The 15,060-nt window shown below is 40.8% G+C and overlaps 1 protein-coding gene across 6 annotated transcripts in view; it reads left to right on the top strand.

The window, feature by feature from the left end:
- Window positions 1–12,831, top strand: part of LOC137274153 (glycine receptor subunit alpha-2-like) — a 63,700-nt gene extending 50,869 nt beyond the window's left edge. For 5 of the 6 annotated variants that reach the window (XM_067807175.1, XM_067807176.1, XM_067807180.1 and 2 more), the window contains exons 5-9: window positions 4,888–5,114; window positions 7,916–7,998; window positions 8,510–8,641; window positions 9,933–10,318; window positions 10,971–12,831. In XM_067807175.1, coding sequence (XP_067663276.1) covers window positions 4,888–5,114; window positions 7,916–7,998; window positions 8,510–8,641; window positions 9,933–10,318; window positions 10,971–11,153 — 1,011 coding nt within the window. In that variant the 3' untranslated portion in view covers window positions 11,154–12,831. The remainder of the gene's footprint in view (window positions 1–4,887; window positions 5,115–7,915; window positions 7,999–8,509; window positions 8,642–9,932; window positions 10,319–10,970) is intronic. The other variant, XM_067807181.1, reaches the window with a different exon arrangement.
- The last annotated feature ends 2,229 nt before the right edge of the window (window positions 12,832–15,060 follow it).

The following is a 15,060-nucleotide window of genomic DNA, read 5'->3' as shown; positions in this document are numbered from 1 at the left end:
GAGACACTAGATACTAGAGTTGCGTTATTAGACCTTGAGAATATTGATGTGATAGATCCTCGTTACTCGGATCGAACAAGGCGGAAAGTCTGTTAGTGTGATAGGATAATTGCTCAGGTGGTGGAATCGAATGTCTTGTGTTGTGAACAAAGCCTGATACCTCGTTCAATACATAGCCCCGGGTTGATATAGTAAGTCAGTGATGACCATTAACTTCCTATGAAAGAATAATTACCTTATTTGGCAAACACAGATGTGGTAAATACACAAACAACATTAAACATGTCCTCGTGTCAGCTGTAGAAAACAGAGCAACATATTGTGATTCTTGGGTCACATAAACTCGAGTTTTATAGCTGTGCCCGTCATCATAACCCTTCAAAGTCATTATTACAGTGACAAGCTGTGCATCACGTTTGGTGCTGTTGGGTACACAATGTTACAGCACAATGGATCAGACTAGAAACAACGATAACTCAGATTCATGTTTTTGCACCAACGTACACGTAAGTTAGTACTACAGGCATCGGTACAAACGCAGTAAATTTATTGCAGAAGCATCATTCTAAACCCTCTTTGTTATTAGGGTGTATTCTCCTTTCAGATATTAGTTTTGTATGGTAATGAACAAAAGTGTCTAGACATAGTACATATCCGCTGTCGCCATACTAAACACATAAAATACTGAAACACCATTGTCATATCTTGTATGTGTCGAGCCGCTTAATTATATTCATCTTCTCTATTCGGTCTATCTGTCTTGTCACGTTTCAATTGGATGCTATAACTATTCATGCGAGGGCGTTCTACGACTGACAGATTGCACCCAGTCCCCTCCACCAGTATAAAAGTAATATGTTTAAAACAAATTGAAATACGTTTTATCACTTTACCTGACACTGCACACTTGAACTGAACAAACAACGGTGAATGTCTAGATCTGTTGCTGTCCACGGTGCTTTACCTCAACCCATCCAATTATTCAGTCTTTTTCTCGCAAAAATATCATAACTGTTGTGATAGATATCATGGATGTGGATGTATTTTCTCTCTTGTGTGTCTCTGTCCCATTTGTTCTATTCTGACTGGACCCGTGTGCTGTATACGTGATAGATATCATGGATGTGGATGTATTTTCTCTCTTGTGTGTCTCTGTCCCATTTGTTCTATTCTGACTGGACCCGTGTGCTGTATACGTGATAGATATCATGGATGTGGATGTATTTTCTCTCTTGTGTGTCTCTGTCCCATTTGTTCTAATCTGACTGGACCCGTGTGCTGTATACGTGATAGATATCATGGATGTGGATGTATTTTCTCTCTTGTGTGTCTCTGTCCCATTTGTTCTATTCTGACTGGACCCGTGTGCTGTATACGTGATAGATATCATGGATGTGGATGTATTTTCTCTCTTGTGTGTCTCTGTCCCATTTGTTCTATTCTGACTGGACCCGTGTGCTGTATACGTGATAGATATCATGGATGTGGATGTATTTTCTCTCTTGTGTGTCTCTGTCCCATTTGTTCTATTCTGACTGGACCCGTGTGCTGTATACGTGATAGATATCATGGATGTGGATGTATTTTCTCTCTTGTGTGTCTCTGTCCCATTTGTTCTATTCTGACTGGACCCGTGTGCTGTATACGTGATAGATATCATGGATGTGGATGTATTTTCTCTCTTGTGTGTCTCTGTCCCATTTGTTCTATTCTGACTGGACCCGTGTGCTGTATACGTGATAGATATCATGGATGTGGATGTATTTTCTCTCTTGTGTGTCTCTGTCCCATTTGTTCTATTCTGACTGGACCCGTGTGCTGTATACGTGATAGATATCATGGATGTGGATGTATTTTCTCTCTTGTGTGTCTCTGTCCCATTTGTTCTATTCTGACTGGACCCGTGTGCTGTATACGTGATAGATATCATGGATGTGGATGTATTTTCTCTCTTGTGTGTCTCTGTCCCATTTGTTCTATTCTGACTGGACCCGTGTGCTGTATACGTGATAGATATCATGGATGTGGATGTATTTTCTCTCTTGTGTGTCTCTGTCCCATTTGTTCTATTCTGACTGGACCCGTGTGCTGTATACGTGATAGATATCATGGATGTGGATGTATTTTCTCTCTTGTGTGTCTCTGTCCCATTTGTTCTATTCTGACTGGACCCGTGTGCTGTATACGTGATAGATATCATGGATGTGGATGTATTTTCTCTCTTGTGTGTCTCTGTCCCATTTGTTCTAATCTGACTGGACCCGTGTGCTGTATACGTGATAGATATCATGGATGTGGATGTATTTTCTCTCTTGTGTGTCTCTGTCCCATTTGTTCTATTCTGACTGGACCCGTGTGCTGTATACGTGATAGATATCATGGATGTGGATGTATTTTCTCTCTTGTGTGTCTCTGTCCCATTTGTTCTATTCTGACTGGACCCGTGTGCTGTATACGTGATAGATATCATGGATGTGGATGTATTTTCTCTCTTGTGTGTCTCTGTCCCATTTGTTCTATTCTGACTGGACCCGTGTGCTGTATACGTGATAGATATCATGGATGTGGATGTATTTTCTCTCTTGTGTGTCTCTGTCCCATTTGTTCTATTCTGACTGGACCCGTGTGCTGTATACGTGATATACGCGAAAGTGTGAAATGTATAATTATCATTCATGAAACATGTAAAGGTGTGAAATGTATAATTATCATTCATGAAACATGTGAAAGTGTGAAATGCATAATTATCATTCATGAAACATGTGAAAGTGTGAAATGTATAATTATCATTCATGAAACATGTGAAAGTGTGAAATGTATAATTATCATTCATGAAACATGTAAAGGTGTGAAATGTATAATTATCATTCATGAAATACGAGACAACATGTTTGTTTATCTTCCCTCACACATAAACGTCGCTTTCTGATTGGTTGAGTGTTGTTCTATTATTTTTCAATGTACTCCGCTTACAAGCCAGTAACATTTTCTATGTACCCCGCTAGGAATGCCGAACTCATTTGGTACATCGTGGTGGTAGCTATATATATCGAATAACACTGAATCACGCATGATGTACGGAAAGTACCGATGTTTTGCGGATGCAGTTCGATGGATGGGAGACAGCTCTAAATCTGTTTTTCTTGTCTGCAAACTTTGTACCCGTGCGTCAAACAGTTCAAGATTAACGTTTAGGTGTTTGGTAGCATAAACACGTTCACTGGGCTCTTGAAACCCATGGGTTGATGTACCCTACAGTCTGTATATGTTTCTCTATGTTCCCTGAGCCCGAGTGCACATCAGCCAATGTTCCCCACGTGACCAGTAAACAACTTGTAATATCCCAGTAAGTCCCACATACGTGTGACCTATGAACCCTACTGCTGACACTGAGATGGTATCGTCACTTACAATGAGATAACGCATCCTAAAACAGTTTGGGAAAGCATAAAAAAACTGACAGGTAAAATGCCTGTGTTATTGCCGAGTCATTATTTCATATGCGTGGCTTGTTCCCCCTTGAGTGATCCTTGTAGGATACAGCGGGGCAACCAGTTGTCCTGATGGCAGCCCACAGGGTGGAGGCAGGGTGATTATCTGCCAGGTTATTTGATTATCTGCCATGGTTTAGGTTTTGTGAAACATTGTTATTATCGTAGTGTATAATCTCATATTGTTCTGTGTGATTTTGGAACTTTAACTGATCATACTCATCTGTTCAGAGTGACACAAATATTTCTACATATTACTCGTAGTAATCTCTGTACACATATGAATTTCTTACATGTGTCTACCTCCATTTACCGTTCTATCCATGTGGGACCCTTGTGATTGCAGTGTGAAATTCAATGCATTATGTAGCACCTTCGTGAAAACGTGTTTGTACGTGCCATCGGGCCCGCAGGCCCCGCAAGTGTGTAGATCCCGACGGATCACATCGTCACTTACATTCTCATAACACATGCTTCAAAGTATAGAAAGCATATAAACGACAGACACGGCGGCCATTCATAATCGTATATGTGGAAAAACCATGTCCCATTCCAGTATGATAATAATAATTTATTAATAAATAGAGAAAAGTCTTACAATGCGCTCCACGCATCAAAACATGTTATATGTGCTAACACATTGATTGTTATTATCCCGGATAGCCCAACCTGTCTGTTAGACGCTAGACGGTTATAGTCATATGACTTTATCCAACCGGGTACCCATTTTTTGCAAGATGAACAGAGGCAATTTTGAACAAACTCACTTGCCTAAGGTGAAACTACATGTATCACATGTGTTTCGTTGTGGGGCAGGGCGGAAGTCCTAGAACGTCTCAAGAGTCAAGCTGTCAAACACGGTCACTCAACCAAGACTATCCAAGCTCAACGTTACTTAACTTCAACTGATTCGTGACCTGAGCTCTGTGCACAGGACCACACGCACATATTTATATGTAAATATATATGGATCTGAAATATACATGTAGATGATCACAAGAGACAGCTGTCATCTCACAGAGACATATCTCGTGTAGGTAGAATCTGTCGGGAAATATATAAACGAAATTTCAACTCCAAACTGAAATAGCAAATATTAATATTACATTTGTTTATGTCCGGACCTGTATTTGCCACCGAAGGGAATTAGACCTGTAGAGTTGTTGTGATACATCTATTGCAGGTTTGAACATGGCATTGTGCAAGGGAAACTGTTTCCAATCACATTCTTGAAATTAATCTCTTGTAGCTGTTCCATATGTATGATTTACATGATTGCTATTATTTATCAAATACAGATAGGAAAACACGGAAAAAACACATTCGTTTCATATTACTTTCATTGTAATCTAGCTTAATGTAGTTATTATACAACAGCATGGCATTATTCTTGCAGGATTACTCACTGACAATCTTCCTGCGTCAAACATGGCAAGACACACGTCTGAGATACGGCTCCCTCCCGAATATAGACGCCCTCGAGCTGGACACACGCATCATGTCTCAAGTCTGGGTTCCCGATCTCTTCTTCACCAATGAAAAGAAAGCCGACTTTCATTCTGTCACGGTGCCAAATAAACTCATGCACGTGTACCCTAACGGAACAGTATTGTACAGTGCCAGGTAGGTACAACATCACGCCATCTCCACAATGGTCACCTCCATAAAAGTGGACAAAATATACAGTGTCACAAATAACTTAGTTAAGCACCCCTTGATATATCTCACGTTTGACAAATTCCCGACCTTAACCCTGTGGAGCATATCTGGGACATAGTTGGTCTTCGTTTGCAACAAATGGAACTTGGCCCAATAGGAAGCTGTTTTACAATTGGAATGACGTAGACTGCCCCTTCAGAGTATCAGGAGGCTGACAGGGGTATGAGGAGGAGAGTGCAGGCTATCATACGCTCATATTGAGCTTACACTCTCTATTGACCTTGAATCCCGTAGGACACGCAAAATGGCGTTTTGAATACACACCGTCACAAAGTCAACATTAATCATTCCAGGGTCATATGTGTACAGACGTGGTTTTGTATGAAAACGAGTGGTTTATTGAACCGAGTAATAATCACCATTAACACAACGTGATTTCTAATCATTTAGTCGGTTTTTTTACGAGTCATGGGATCATACGACTCAGAAAAGCCTCATCGTGGTCACCACGAGACGTTTTAGGTATTGAAAACCTATCAATGCAAATGTATGGAGGGTGCTTAAGTAAGTCATTTGTATGTGTGTGAGTGTGTGTGTGTATGTGTGTAATATATTCACACAGGATGTCCCAAATGCCTCTTATGACATGTCCCACACAAAGTTATACAGTGTTGTACAGTATAGGACACAAATGTGTGCACACATATAATGGTCACCTCTCTGAATACGGCAAGGAGGATATGATATACACTGTTGCCCTACATCCAGTTGATAGCAATATCTGATCAATATTTGAGCCCGAGTCACATATCGGCCTTTATTGTTTTATCAATCAAGTGACAAATTGCTTTGACCTTTTCATAAATCAATAGGTCAACTGGTGAGCACTTAGCTGTCAGCGAGTTTTGCTAAATATAGCTATTAGCATGAACTAACCGTCAGCTGGCGAGAGTTTCATACTCTGGCGTACGAGAGAGAAATATTTGGCAAAGATGTTTCATAATGACTTACCAGTCACACATATAATGCACCATTTGCCAAAATACTTGTCAAATGTTGGGCGTGAGATATCTTGAATATCATGATTTTGTTGAGTCGCACCTGTGTGATATGCACCAACAGTATAAAACACGGTCGACTGAGATAGTTGGTGGTACCTGTTAAAAGCAAGTCAAAATGCCAAGATTATCCGCAACAGGAGAGAGAACGAGCCATTGCCATGTGGCAGATGATGATTGCGAGTGAGTAAATTTAGTTTTACACCGCACTCAGCAATATTCCAACTATATGGTGGCGGTCTTTAAATAATCGAGTCTGGGCCATTGATCAACAGCATGAGCATCGATCTGCACATGTCGGAACTGGTGACATGTGGTCACCAAGTCAGCGAGCCTGACCACCCTATCCCGTTGTCTCCTCTTACGACAAACATAGTCGCCTTTTGTGGGAAACATGGATTGCTGAATTCCTATTCTATCCCGGACCTTTACGGGTCTGATGAGATAGAACAGCAATATCACTCGAACCTTTTGTTGACCACAATCAGACCATACATACTGGACGGTCAGACTGGCCAGACTGAAAGACCTGGAGTGGCCAGCCCGGTAGATGACCATCGCGTGATCATTCGTATTTTGCACCAGCGGATGCTCTCAGTAACGTCATCAGTATCACCGGCGATGGGTCAGTGCATCAGCCGGAACTCAGTGCTGTCGGCATCCGGGATTAGTGACTATTTCCGGACATTCGGAATCGTCTACGTTGGGCAAGGAATTTACGGTGCTGGCAACATCGCAGTTGGGTAGTGTTTTGGTATGCCTACACAAAGTTGACTTGTAATTCGAGACCAAAAGACATCTCAACGCACCATGTATATTTTTTGTACGTAGGCTTACTGAAAAAACGACACTGTCGCCATCAACCGTAGCAGTTAGTAATGTAACTATCTACATCTGAGTTGATACAATTGAAACAAAGTTAACGTGTCTTCCGTGGCCATCTTTTGTGCATTTATGTGTGGGTGTTTGTTTGTGTGTGCGTGCGTACTTGCATTAGTATATATGTGTGCGTGTGTGCATCTGCCATACACAGATGACCAGAGAGTAAGTAATTTGGATACTACGTTTGCGGTGTTTTCAGTTTTGTTTACTACTGAAGAAACTTTGGGTATTTGTGAGCCAAATCCAACATAAAACACTATACTTTCAATCGACAGTTTCATTGGACAGTAGATATACCATATTCAAGGGGACACCTCCTTCATCTCGTCCTCTACTACCTTGATCAGGTTAACGACTACCTGACCACACCAACAGCTATTCCCGCCCACTAACTACTCACACACCCGCTTTGCAAGATACATGGAAACAGCCATGTTAATAATACCATCACATACACACAGACATAAACGCATACAGAGTTATACCCAGTTGTTCCAGCTCAACAGTTCTATTCAACTAGATGCTCTGTCCGTGTTGATCACTGGGCACATCAGGAGATATTAATGGGTGCTGGTTTCCCGGCTGAGGCTGCTCCTGTTCGGGTATCATTATGTAAATACGTGTTCCTTATTACTAATCAATACACTCACCTCGTCCATCGATGTTTTCCTTTCCAAGCGGTTCAGTGAAATGACACTAAGAAATACATACAAAGATGGAATTTAATAATAGCAGCACATCATAGAACGTTCAGCTGAATTAACATACAAACCACACATTAGATAGAAGTTGTTTCGTGTTTGATGCAAATACTTGAACTTGCAGAATCTCGATGACGCTGAGTTGCGACATGCAGTTACAAAAATACCCGTTTGATGATCAAGTGTGTTCGATACTTCTGGAAAGTTGTGAGTACTTACTTATCACTTATCACAGTAGGTTATGATTAGGGGAGTTAGTTTCTGGTTGAGCTATGGTGACATTGAACATACCTGTCAATAGTCGCTGTGAAATAAATTATTCACTGAGTTGAAATAAAAAATTATATCTCCAAGATGCCTCCTTAAATATTTCATCCAAACAGTGACGTGTGTTCGTGTTCAAATGAAAACTACCCGTTCAACGACGCATGCTTGCCACAAACGGTGACTATGCTTGTCGTAAGAGGTAACTGACGGGATCGGGTGCTCAGGCACGCTGACTTGGCTGACACAAGCGATCGCTTCCCTAATGCACAAATCGATGCTCATGCTGTTGATCACTTGATTGTCTGTTCCAGACTCAATTATTTACAGACCACTGCCATACAGCTGGAATATTGTGCGGCGTAAAACTGAATTTACTCACTCGCTCAAATGAAAAGTGACACTTATGCATGTTAAGAGCAAGGTGTGTTATAGAACCTACGATATGTTTCAGATAGTTACTCAACCAAGAACGTCATCTTCGCGTGGCACGACAACCCCATTGTCAAAAGAAGCGATCTATCACTACCTCAGTTTGACCTGAATGGCTGGATCACCGACGACTGCACTAAAACATACGTCAGTGGTAGGTGTACCTACGGGCATACAAGGATAGAATATACTTGATATATGTATACAATGATTCGATTGAGCTAAGCGTTAGTACCGTCTTAATATGTCACTGATACCTCTTTTGTCGGGAACTATGCTGAAGATGATAATTTTATGTTTTTATTATGCAACTTCTTTATTTGTGAACGGAGACCTTTCGACATAGATTCTACAGTCGTTAGCATGCAGGTGGTGTTGTTTAGTATAGTGATGTGGGGTTTTTTTTCTGAAATTTTGAATCTAATCTTTGATTAGTCGCTGACTGGAGTCTTCGTAGCTTGCTTGACAACGACGTCACCTGCTTGAAAACTTCACCAGAATCTATATATAGAAACGTCGCCTTTCACGAATAATGAAATTGTATATCCATAAATTTACCATGATTCCTTATTACTTCAACTTCTAAAACGATCATGTAAAACGTGTTGTATATCTAAATCAAGATCATCGGAAGTAATTATAACAGATGTATGCACACTTCATTGTGTATGATAAGTGGGGGCAAAGGACACGTAGCTATTGACATTCAGTGACACTTCACGTGAGGCGTTCTCGCAACAGAGAGCAATTAATGTGTCCAGGTCATCTATAAAACATGTTATATTTGGGATTACACTTTTTCAGTACCGTACATATTGTAGCACTTTAGTTAAGTTCCATCTAGGATTCGAACCCACACCATCAGAGTCAGGCATCTAAACGCACAAAGTCAGCTGCCTAACCTGCGTTACACTTTGTGTACTGGCGACTGGGTGTCTGAATCTGAGGGTGTGTTTCGAATTCCAAATGGATCTGAATACTCCAATATCTACTTTACTAAGAACGTGAAATCCCAAATATAACATCTCTTATGTGTGCATTTGACCTCTTTCTAACTGGAATTGTGTATTTAAAGGTCATCTATAGTTTAAACAAATGCACTTTAAGGCTGGAGATGAAATGTGTAGAGAACATTTACACACATTAATATGACTACTTGAGATGTTCAACGTTTACATCTAAGGACACAAATGCCAAAGGTCCAGGGAACATTGATCAAATCCAGGTGAAGGCAAGAATGAAAAAAACCCCGACAGGACTAAACCATATGGAGGTGGAATTTTATAATTACGTTTGTCAACAATGATAACGCAATAACTTCCCATTTAATCATCACACAGAACAAGTATAAATAACGATACAAGGTCAGCGCAGGATTACACCCAAACCCCCGTTCAGCCAAGTTTCAAATGCCAGAAAGTCACTTGCAAATGTTCTGTTTACAGGCAACTACACGTGTATTCGCGGGGATTTCCAGCTGTCCCGCAATTATGGCTACTACATTGCACAGGTGTATGTCCCAAGCATTCTCATAGTGATCTTGTCCTGGATGTCTTTCTGGTTGGACATTGACGCAACGCCTGCTCGCATTTCATTGGGCCTCCTCACAGTCCTCACCATGACAACACAGAGTTCCGGTGCACGAGCAAACCTTCCACGTGTGTCCTATGTCAAGGCCATAGATGTTTGGATGGCCATGTGCTTGATTTTCGTTTTTGCAGCATTACTGGAGTTTGCTTACGTCAACGTCATGGCGAGGGTGGAACGACGTCGCCAGACCATCAGCGGAAACAGCCGACCGTCGGTGTCGGGCGAGGAACTGGCCCTGGAGGTAAGCAGATGATGTCTTCAGCATGTCACATTCATAAGCTTTGAACAGGTCATTATCGTTTCAGGCATTGATGTATTTGATGTCCTCGTTTTCTAATGGTAGTTGTGAGACTGTTCTTGTTGCGGCATGCTTTATATGCTTTTAAGATCAAGCACTGTGAGCTAAGTCACAATTTTACTCAAAACATGGCTACCATTGGTCTCATTTGCCCTGTCATTCAACAGAGCACAAGGTGTTTGGACGTTGTGGGTACGTTTGGGGTGCTTTTGGGGCAGTCGTGTGATTTTATTAAGCAAAACATAAATCAAAGCCGTAAAGTTCTAAGATGTCTCATTATTTGTAGAATTGGAATGTTGGAATTTCTTTGTATGTTAAAACCTTTCATATACCTGTAACTTCACTGAACGTGAAATAATGTGAACGTTACACCATAATTCGAGAACATATAAGTAGCGTTTATCCTCTAGAGATAACACTTACCATGGGTTAGTTTCTAGGGGTAGTTTTTTGCCGGACTTACAATACTGCTTCTAAGCGAGCCTTCGTTAAGTTTGTAATATACGTGTGGGCTTTCGATAACTTTGTTCCATGTATTCATTCGTCCTGAATTAGAGATAGATCGTATAATTGTTTTCTTGTTTTGTCATTTCAGCTAGAAAAACAGAACGGCGCACGAGGGCGAGGGCGTCTTGGGCTGTCAAAGGTTTCAATGATGAGACAAAAGGCACGCTTAATGGACAAAATATCTCGGTATCTCTTCCCCGGGGTGTTCCTGGCCTTCAACATCATCTACTGGCTGGTGTACATGCTGTGGGATAACTCCAATGGCGACTAGTGTTGCCGTCGAAGGTGTAAAGGTTACCTCCCTTTGAATGATTCGGCTGAATGTGGAAGTCTTTGGAATACACCATTATACATCGTCATGGACGATCAGTGGCAGCCGTTTCTCACCCTGGAACATAGAAGTGCAATGATAGGCCACCTAGTGAAGCAATATGTGTGAGAATCGACTCTTGAGGACGTGCAGGTAGTGGTGCGCAACCTGAATCGACATGTGTGCTCGAGTTATCTCCCATTGTGTGATTTCGCAGAGGTTGTGAACAGTCCAGAGGGCTCTCAGTGTTAAACACACGGTTAGAGGTGGCATAAGGTATCCACGCTTAGGGGAATATTGCAACATATTCCCGTATGCATTTCTGTGATGTTTCTTCTTTGGAAGGGTTTCGAATTTAATCATACGTTGATGGAGATTACCGTTTTATGAAGTTTATCTTTGTTGGGTTGAATTATTTCTTACAGAGAATACAATGCACGAGGAGACAACATGCTTGTGATGTTTATACACGTGTATCACACCGTGACGCATTTTGTCTTAGATCACGTTTTTCTGCGACTTCAATTCAGAACATGGGAAGGAAAGATATGAAGTTTTAAAGATATGAAGTTCAACAGTAGGTCCTTTGTATTTACCCAATACATCGCCCAATGTCACTGACACATTTTTCTACTGAAAACGTTTATCTTTGTTGGGTTGAATTATTTCTTACAGAGAATACAATGCACGAGGAGACAACATGCTTGTGATGTTTATACACGTGTATCACACCGTGACGCCTTTGTCATAGATCACGTTTTTCTGCGACTTCAATTCAGAACATGGGAAGGAAAGATATGAAGTTTTAAAGATATGAAGTTCAACAGTAGGTCCTTTGTATTTACCCAATACATCGCCCAATGTCACTGACACATTTTTCTACTGAAAATGTTTATCTTTGTTGGGTTGAATTATTTCTTACGGAGAATACAATGCACGAGGAGACAACATGCTTGTGATGTTTATACACGTGTATCACACCGTGACGCCTTTGTCATAGATCACGTTTTTCTGCGACTTCAATTCAGAACATGGGAAGGAAAGATATGAAGTTTTAAAGATATGAAGTTCAACAGTAGGTCCTTTGTATTTACCCAATACATCGCCCAATGTCACTGACACATTTTTCTACTGAAAATGTTTATCTTTGTTGGGTTGAATTATTTCTTACGGAGAATACAATGCACGAGGAGACAACATGCTTGTGATGTTTATACACGTGTGTCACACCGTGACGCCTTTGTCATAGATCACGTTCTTCTGCGACTTCAATTCAGAACAAAGGAAGGAAAGATATGAAGTTTTAAAGATATGAAGTTCATCAGAAGGTCCTTTGTATTTACCCATTACAATGCCCATATTCACTGACACATTTTTCTACTTATCTAGCAGGTTGTTTTTCTTCACATCATTGGCCGTTTTCGCTGGAGACACTGCTTCCGGTGTTTGTTTGTGGTTGACTGTCAAGCATGCAGCCATGTTGTTTACGATTTCGGCCATATATTCCTTCTTCCTCGTGCCTCCTCACACACATGAACGTCATTTTCATGTTACTTCAGTTAATTGTAAAACGAAAACTTGTACCATTATTTATTGCATATTTCATGTATTTTTGTAATAAATATTGACGGAATGGTTAGTGTTTTGTATTAAACAAAAAAAGAAGAACGATCGATTTCTTACAACGGCCTGGCACACTTATAGGCGCCTCTTTAGTTGTTGGGTGATGAGTTGACTGTCCTGAAGACCCTGGCACAATCATGTCCAAGAAAGTCCATGCAAGTTTAGATTATGTGGCAAATCTAGATTTCAGCAGATTCTGTAAATGAAGAGAATCTCGGAGCTCCTTTTCATTATATTCCATTTATACTGTACTGTTGTCGAGCGGTATATTACCTCACGATCTCAGATGTCATCTGAGGGTTCATCGACTTTAATCAGAAAAGAAGACATGTCGTTTTCATTGACGTTTTCTCTTTATACACTGAGAGAATATGCATCACTCTTACACAGAAAGAGGTCTCGAGTCAGTTCTTCGTTAATATAAAAGAACAGAGCTCAGTTTTGTTCTTGAACCTATACTTTAGACAAAGTACTGTTGTCTGCCCTGGGTGAACGTGGAATTCATGCAGGTTAAAGTAGGACCCTTACAACCTTTGCTGGTCTCTTAATGGATGTGATATAAGGCTTGGAAACTTTGTGACAAGGGGCCAACCTGCCCAAACGGTTTGGATCGTTTGTCATCATGTTAACGACTAGATTATATAGTAGAGGTTCGAGTGCTTCCGGTCCCAACATATATAGTCTGTTTGCCGTGAAAGCGTACCGATGGGTTTCTCTTTAAACGAAAAAGTAGATCAAATGAAGTGAAATTAAGATTGCAAATACTCATAATTGTACCTTGCCAATTGCACATTTAAATCTCTTTATTCAACTTAGGATAAAAATTGTTTAACAAACAATCATAGCTTCAAATCGCCATTACAGGTTTGTATTACAAGGGGGTAAGCGTAGCAGTTGGAACAGTAAAACAAATGCACGTGCAGTACGTGAGGGGTGTTAACTTAGACGAACCCTACCCAATGTTTCATTTAATGTACATACCCCTTTGTAATGCAAACCTGCAATAGCGATTTGAAACTACGATCGTTTGTTAAACAACTTTTATCCTAAGTTGAATACAATTCTGAGATTTAAGTTTTCAAATGGCAAAGTAAAAGTATGAGGATTCGTAATCTTGACTTCACTATAAAGTGAACGTTTCATCGGTACGTTTTCAGGGCAAACAGACTATAGGTGCGATTATACGAAGTGGATGAGTGAGTGAGTGGTGTACCAGTCGTTGAATGGTAGCAGCTGGGTTTTAGTGGCAGCAGCAATAGTGGTGGTGGTAGTAGTAGCAGTAGTAGTGGTGGTAGTTGCAGTAGTAGTAGCAGCAGCACTAGCAGCAGTAGTAGTAGTAGCGGTGGTCGTAGTACTAGCAGTAGTAGCAGTGGTAGTAGTAGTAATAGTTTTAGTGGCAGTAGTCGTAGTCGTAGTAGTAGTAGTAGTAGCAGTAGTAGTAGTTTTAGTGGCAGTAGTAGTAGTTGGAGCAGCTGCAGCAGCAGTAGTAGTACTATTAGGTATGGTGGATGTTGCAGAGGTTTGCGGTTTTGTTAGTTGTGACACTGAGCAGTATTACTCTGCGATCTGAAGGAAATGAAGTCTTGACCGAACAATCCAGTTTCTGATGTGAAGACCATCGAGGCACTCACATGGGACATGATTATACGCAATCATGGAATCACTCATCGTTTAGTGGCTTCTTACCTGATGAGGATGTGTAAGGGTTCCTTCATATAGAACCAGCTACTACTGTGAAACCAGTTCGGCAAGTTAGTCATAAATACACCAGGGGCAAGGAATGACCTTCTTTTGTTGGAGACATAAAAGGGCGTTAGGGGTCGGTTCATTACCCGGATTGACATTTGGCAGATCTTAGCCTTCCGATTTGAAAGCAAAGTCATGACTTTACCCCTTTCACGTGTCAAAGAACATCGAGCAAAGAGTAATATTAGTCACACAACGATTAAACACTGAGAGAAGCACCTGAGAAAATTGCTGTTTGAGACAAAGTGTTAAAATGTTATGCTGCGTCAGACTGCCAAAGTGGCAAGATGCATGTCCTTTAGAGATATCCCCAAAATTGCTGAAATATAACAATCGACATAAAATCATAGTACATACGTACTCTGTGAGGCCGAAATATACGTGAGTCCCTATTGTTTATGGGATCATCGCGCAACAATGACGTTTAATCTCGAGCAAAAGCGTCCGGCAAAATGAGAATGGGAGACTGTAACGTTTTTTGAAGTTACCGCTGTAAAAG

Source organism: Haliotis asinina, chromosome 2 (assembly GCF_037392515.1).
Source record: "Haliotis asinina isolate JCU_RB_2024 chromosome 2, JCU_Hal_asi_v2, whole genome shotgun sequence".
Lineage (NCBI taxonomy): Eukaryota > Metazoa > Mollusca > Gastropoda > Lepetellida > Haliotidae > Haliotis > Haliotis asinina.
Note: the sequence above shows the minus strand (reverse complement) of the source record. Positions and strands in the feature narration are given on the sequence as shown.